A 7,521-nucleotide genomic window follows, 5' to 3' on the forward strand; every position below is an offset into this window, starting at 1 on the left:
TGAGGTTCTGCTGTAGTTGAACAGCTTTACTGTTAGGCTCATAGAACTTACAGCGCCTTAGTACTTATAGGTTACACTTTAAAATAATGGGACATTCATTGATAAGGGCCAGATTCTGATACCCCAACTCATCTTGAGCAGCAGCTTGCACCACAAGCCCGTTGAGTATCTGGTCCTAAATTATTACATAAAGAAAACAAGCACAGTTTACATTGTAACAGTGATTGGTGTATGGTTTACTATCTCTCTATTTAGCATGTTAAGGTTTCTATAGTGTCCATCAGCTTTGTGTCTAAGCACTACTATAGAGAACAGTCCATATACCATACTGTATGAAACAGTCTTGCACTGGCAATGACAATGAGTATGATTTTATAATACTGCATAATAGAATTGGTTGAAAAATAATGAAAAAAGTCTGTGGATTTTTTTTTTCCATTTTTCATATACATTTTGAATTTTATGAAATTCTCCAGCCAGCTCTTCTCCATAATAATTATTGCTCACTGTACTCAAAGCTGCTCCATCCCAGAATACCCAGTAAAAGGATAATTTCCCCAGGTAGTTTCATTGACGTGAGCAGTATGTAATGCAGCTAAACTTCTTGTCTGGGAGTTAACCAGCTTGATTCATCTCGGCCTGTTGCCATGTCCAATGCATTCTATTTGAGCAAATAACTTGGCAGAAAAACATGGCTGCTGATACTAAGGAACTAATATGATTTATTTATTTAGGGTACTGTAAGAATAAGTCAATAGGGGACAATGCATTGACAATAAAAATGAAAAATAATAATGAATCTCCATTAATGTCCTGCAGCATGGCTAAGTTATTTTATAAAGCAAAGTGATAAGTGTCTTAGAAACACCTTGGACACATGGAAGGTTATAAAGAATGCTGTTGCTCCAGTTGATTTAAGCTTCCTTTTTTATGCAAAAGATCAATTTAGTTTCTTTTAGTTTTAGTACAAAATACAGACATACTTGTGCTCTCCAGCCAGTGTCAATGATAAATGCAGTTCCAGAGGTAATTGCACAGCATTTTTCTAGGCATTCGTAAAGTTCAGATTTTCAATCCATATGCAGTTCAATCAAGTGATGTAGGAAAATGGGATTTTTTTTAAAGCTGGATCTAATGGCTAATTGCCTGAAAGTCCTTAGGCCCTCATAGAAATGGCGATGAGGACATAGTGGACCTGATTCTCTGTTGCTATGCACCTGTTTGGTAGCACTGGGTACCCACTTGGGCATTGGTGTAAATGACGACACACGGGGCAAGGCACTGGAAAATCAGGTACTACTGTCTTATGTTGGGTGATTAGATTAAAAAAACCTTCCCCTGCAATGGAGACACCTACTTTCCTCAGCTTGCAGGGAGAACTGAGGCCCCCTTGTGAGAAGTTATCATAGGGTTCTGCAGAATGGAGGGTCTGATTCAGGCCCTTCACCAATAGTGAGTTTTATCCAGAGGGAATAAAGCACGTAAATGCCCCCTACCTTGATGGAAGAGTTAAATCCTTTCGAGTCTAGCAAAAAGGGCCATTAATCTTTTCTGAAGTATTGCTTTTGGTCCACATTGTTCCTTTACAGGGAAATATGCACATGGGGAAGAAAATGATCCCTGGACTGTTCTTTTGAGACAAGGTGGATGGGATTTGCGGTGGCCACCTCAGCCCCTTATCCCATGGACTGAATAGGGGGTGTGTATCTCAAAAATATGGAGATCTCGCAAGAGCAATGTGAATCTTGTGAGATATACTGGAGGCCAGCACTGTCTGCATGGAGGCCCTGTGTCTCTGCACTGTCTCCTGGCTGACTATAGCTTTCTTCCACCCCATCACTTGCTGTGCCGACAGGATGTCCTCTCCTGAAAACTTTCCTAAAACCCCAGAAAAGGGGTGCAAAAAATTGACACAGCTTTAGAGAGTGTTAAGTTTTCAGCAGATTCCCTGCTGGTTTCTGGATGACCATACACAGCACACATACCACTCCTAACCCTAACCCCTTCTCCCAGAACAGATTCCTCACAGGAATCGATAGGGGTCCAGGAAGGTTATGATGCAGCTGAGAAAATAATCCATTCTTCTGTACTCCTCAGACTGCAATCCGGTAGTAATGGGAACTGATTTGACCCATTGTTAATGACTCATAGCAATAAATTGTACTCTTAATAATACATCAACTTTGAAGTATCACAACCTGAAAGTATCAAGGCACAGAGTTTCCCTACTATTGAAATTGTGAAAAGAAAAATAATTACACACTTATCCCTAGTAAACATTTTACATTGTGGGCAGAGTTATTTTAATGGGAAAAATGTATATGTTGCACATACCCAGAACTGTTTGCTGATAATCAATTTTAAAATACATGTGTATAACTGTTGTGTGTTTGTAAATATATGTATATATAAATAACGTATATATTTTGTTTAATTTCACTTAGAGTGTTTGTGGTTTGCTTTTAAGCTTTCATTTATGCTTGGCTGCTGTTCACTTATTCAAGCATCCTCAATATCGTCTGGTTTAATAATATTCTGAAAAGTTATTATTTATTATTTGTATTACCATAGTGCCTAGGAGCCCTAATCATGGACGAGAACTCGATTGTGCTAGGCACAGTACAAATACAGAACAAAAATATGGTATCTGCCCCAAAGAGTTTAAAATCTAAGTAAGAAATGTGTTTCCTGTAAGAAATCATAATTATTGCATCAAGCTTTTACAGTGGACAATATAATTTAAGTGACTATGAAATAATTTACAGAGGAAAGTGGAGACTAAATAGATGAAAACATTTGTTTATGATGTGAGCATGACAAGCAGCGTGTACAACCTTTTACCTTTTGGGCTTCATTTGGTGCTCTAACAAAAAGAGGTATATGGGAAATTTATTTGTTATTGTGAGATATTAGGCCATAGTGGCTTGTGTAGAGGACTTCAATTGTCAATTAATGACCAGCTAGTGGAGGTTAGACCCCCAAACTGCATAGACTTAACTCTCTTAAACCATGATAAATAATAAAAAGCATTGGTGCTGACTCCGTGAGTGCTCTGGGGCTCATGCACCCACAGAAAAAAAATAGGGGTGCTCAGCACACAGAGACTGTGGCCCCGCCTGCACTCCATTCTGAGGTCTCATCCCTACTAGTCCTCTTCCCCTGAGGCCCCTGCCGCTCGCCCTTAAGGCTGGGGGCGGGGGAGGAGGCAGAAAGCTGGGGGCGGGGGAGGAGGCAGAAAGGAGTGAGCATCAGGAGGGAGGTACTTGGAGGAGGGAGTAGAGAGGAGCGAGCAGCAGGTGAGCGTGAGGGGGGCCTCGGGGGAAGGGCAGAGGAGAGCAGTGGGCAGGAGGTTTCCTTGGGGGAGGGGGAGGAGAGGAGCAAACGGGTGGAGGAGGGCCTCAGGGGAGGGGGATAATCAGAACTTCTGGTCTCATAACTGAATCTTCAAAGATATTTATGTGTTTCAGGTTGGGAGGGAGGAGAGTAATGGAGGGACAGTTTCAGGCCTTCAGGAATGTCTCAGCAAAGTAGCCATGGCTATATATGTTGGGAGTTAAGGAGAGGGGAAAAGGAAGCAACCACTTTTTATTTTTTCTGAACCAGTTCCCCCATCCTTGCTGCAAACAACCATATTCATAAGTATTAATGAGACTTTTTCCAAAGTTAAAGTAGGAATACATGGTTGCACGTTCATCTTAAGTACCAAACATATGGTGCAGATGTTTGAGACTGCACTAATAGCAGAATGATGAATACTGTACAAATAATTTGGGCTGATCTAAAATTGTAGAAAATAAATGCAGTTATTTTACATTTATATATATGGAGGTGTTGGTTAGGTTACACTGAGTTTTTAATTTACAGTAGGAATTCAAACTCTGTTTTCTATACACAACACAAGAGTATCTTCTTCAAATTTATAGACATAATCTGTGAGTAACTTTTCCTGGGGGGATTTTAAATAAATTATTAATTAGTTTGAGTGTAATTTTTAAAAGTGGGCACTTTACAAAATTTGTTCTGCTGAGTCTCACCTTCTTTTGGTACAATACCTAAAACAATCACTGCCTACACAAACTCCAAACTTTATACATCTCACACTCTGAGAACATCTCAGATACTTTTTTAAAAAAAAATTATTTACTTCATTACCTGACATTTTATGAGCCAGCAGAGCTAGTGAATAAACTCTTCTCCCTTAGTAGTAAATTTCCAAAGTTCTCTCCGGTTTCAAAATGGCCACTTGTTCTCATCGTTGTAATAGCCCTGAGGCCACAGGTTTTCCTCAGCTAAGCTGACCATCTTTTCTCTACAACCAATACATGTGGCAGTTTTTATTACTTGTAAGAAAGATGGCCACTACCTCCCTTTGTTCCCAATAGGAGAGAAGCCAGGCTGCTGTCTGGAAAAAGGGTGGTTCTCACTGACGTAAAGAGGCAATGAGAACTCTGAAAGGTGAAAAAATATTGGGGGCAAGAGTGGGAAAAGGGTTACAAGAGTGTGAGTGCGTACCCATGCACATAGACAGTAGAGATACTTGCATTATTTAGTCAGTGCACTAGGGGGACTCAGGCTAAGGGTCTGTTTTAATTACAATATAGACATTTGGGCTTGGGCTGGAATCCCATTTCTAGGGCTCTTTGAAGTGGTAGAGCCCCAGAACTTTTGCAACACAGATAAAAAGACCCTTAGCCCAAGCTCCTCAAGCCTGAGTCAGCTGGCACAGGCCAGCCATGGGTTTTTAATTGCAACGTAGAAATACCCTTAAGGTTGAATTTAGAGTGGGTAGCTTCCCCAAAAGGCTTAACAGTTGGAAGGCAGGTAAAAAAAACAAAATTATGTATTATTTTAATATATTTATTCAAATATATACATTTTTAAAAATATCATGATTTTAAGGCAATCTAATGTTTCTTTGGTTTCCGATTCATGATATTTGATTGTTTGTGGCTGGTAATACTGCTTCTATGGCCCTCTCTCATTTCCCCATTGCAATCCCTGCTTCTCTTCTCAGCGAAGAGAGATAGGAACAATCAGGGGAAAACAGTGTCTTAAATTTCTGGGTTCAGAGTCTCCACAGAAAAATTCAGGTGTGCTGCATGTGATACTCATCGGGAATAACTGGAACTGGCACTAGACATGAAAGAGTCCCTATCCATTCACCATCCTTGTAAGCCCCCTCAGAAGGTTTTTTTTTAATATATAAAGTGAATATGGTTTAATGAGATGGCTTATTGTTGTTATTATTAAGATTATTTATTATTTGTAGTACAATAGTGCCTAGGCATGCTAGTCATGGTCCAACACTATGCTAGGCACTGTACAAAGAGAAAACAAAAAAGATGTCCGTGCCCTGAAGAGCTTACAATCTAAATAGAGAAGAGAGATACATGGTGGGGGAAGGGGTTATAACATGCAACCAGAGACACAAATGTGATGATGGCAAATGTCATGTTAGTTCCATGATGTTTTATTTATTTTTGTTTTTTTGGGTGGGCTTAATAAAAGGGATCAGCTAAAGGGAAGGAAGAGAGGACATTAAAGGGATGGTGGTGTGAGGGACAGGGAAGTGGGGAAGAGGAATGATGCTGAGATGAAGAGATTGTGAGGCAGAGGGAGATGGAGACGGTGGAGCAAACAGCCAATCAGCACAGGGCAGAGAAAGTCCAGTCAAAACTGGAGAAAGTTCTTCAAAGGACGAAAGGTCCTTGCTTTGGCTGCATCTGCTCCTATTGGCTGCAGTGGCTGTCTGGCTCCTCTTTGCAGCTTTCTCCCAAGCCCAAGTAGAAGAGGAGGGGAGACATTACCTGGGTCCTAGTACCCCCATAATGATAGGTCTCCCCTTCACAGTTCTGGGTTGAAAGGGGTGGCCCTGTCTGGGCTCCATTTTTATCAATGCTCCCATTGCAGCAGATCCTGCTTTGTCTGTGTCTATGATACAAGATTCCTGTTTCTTTGTATTATGTTTCAGCAAATTAACATAAAATATAATAATATGTGCATGGAGGAGAGAGGGTCAAAGATGCAAAGTAAATGCACTTTATCTCATTTTGTTATATGGAACAATACATTTATGTTGTGTGTACCAATATCTATCTCTGTATAATGTAACATGTATATTTGTCAGTGTATGACTGAGCATATATTAATTTGAGCTATTTTACAATCTTTTAGGTGGCCATAATAGCAGGAAATTTTGAGCTGGCTGAATATATCAAAAATCACAAGGAAACAGATATTGGTAAGTAAAATATCTACAAACTAGTGACAATGAAAAGCTTTATGAAATATTGATTGGAATCTTTAGATCCAGATTAAAATCCTATAAAGAACAGTTAAATCTGGTTTTATGTGAAATATAATCAGAAGGCTGAATATGCGGTTGATACAGAGAAATATTCTAAGTTTATCTTCCATTTTCTAAAATGTGAAGAAATAGGAAAAAGGCCAAATTGTTTTTCAGAGAGTCTTTGTTTTAGAAAATTGGATATATGTACCACTACTGGATGATAGATGTATTCTGAGTAAGTGTGATCAGTTTTGGACAGATTAAACACACACACAAGCCAGAGAGGGCAGATTCCCCCCTTCAGCAAGGCTGCTGCACACTGTGTCAGTGCAAAGCAGTGCTAAAGCTGGTGGAGCTGATCACAGGAGGATTACCTCAACACAGAGATCCTCCACTGGTTAGGACCTGCATGGCACTTCCTGCCATATACCATGCCCCCTAATTGCAGCAAGTAGAGGGTGACTGAGATAGGGTTACCATATTTTAAGTGTCCAAAAAGAGGACACTCCACGGGCCCCGGCCCCGCCCCAACTCCGCCCCTTCCAAGCCCAACTTCGCCCCCTCCCCTGCTTCCCGCGAACATTTGATTCGCAGGAAGCCTGAAGCAACAGGCAAGCTGGGGCGGGGGGGCGCGGCCCTGTCCGGCCTGCCCGGCCAAGCGGCTCTGGCCCCGGCGTCTCCCGCCCGGCTTGGCTCAGGCCCTGGGGTGCTGGCCCCTGGCCGAGCACCACCAGCCCTGGCCCCCGGCCGAGCACCTCTGGCCCCGCACCGCCGGCTGCCAGCCCGGCCCAAGCACTGCCGGCCCCCGGCCCGAGCACCGCCGGCCCCGGCCCCCGGCCGAGCACCGCCCGGCCCAGCACCTCCAGCCCCGCACCGCCAGCCTTGGCCCCCGGCCAAGCACCACCTGGCCCAGCACTTCCGGGCCCCTGGCCGAGCACCGCTGGCCCAGCACCCCTGGCCCAGCACCGCCCGGCCCAGTACCCCAGGCCCCCGGCCCTGCACCGCCAGCCCCGGACCCCCGGCCAAGCACCACCCGGCCCAGCGCCCCCGGCCGAGCACTGCCCGGCTCAGGGCCCCTGGCCCAGGGCCCCCGGCCCCGCACCGCCAGCCCCGGCGGCTCTGGCCGAGCACTGCCGGCCCCAGCGGCTCTGGCCCCCGGCCAAGCACTGCCGGTCCCTGCCTCCCTATTTTCCCGGACATGTCCGGCTTTTTGGGCCTCAACTCCCTGTCGG

The 7,521-nt window shown here is 43.7% G+C and overlaps 1 protein-coding gene across 3 annotated transcripts in view; it reads left to right on the top strand.

Annotated features, from left to right (window-relative positions):
• Positions 1-7,521, top strand: part of SHANK2 (SH3 and multiple ankyrin repeat domains 2) — a 621,242-nt gene that overhangs the window by 185,289 nt on the left and 428,432 nt on the right. For all 3 annotated transcript variants that reach the window (XM_034769724.1, XM_034769725.1, XM_034769726.1), the window contains exon 11: positions 6,175-6,241. In XM_034769724.1, the coding sequence (XP_034625615.1) occupies positions 6,175-6,241 (67 nt within the window). The remainder of the gene's footprint in view (positions 1-6,174; positions 6,242-7,521) is intronic.

The sequence above is a fragment of the Trachemys scripta genome, chromosome 4, assembly GCF_013100865.1.
Source record: "Trachemys scripta elegans isolate TJP31775 chromosome 4, CAS_Tse_1.0, whole genome shotgun sequence".
NCBI classification, from domain to species: Eukaryota; Metazoa; Chordata; order Testudines; family Emydidae; genus Trachemys; species Trachemys scripta.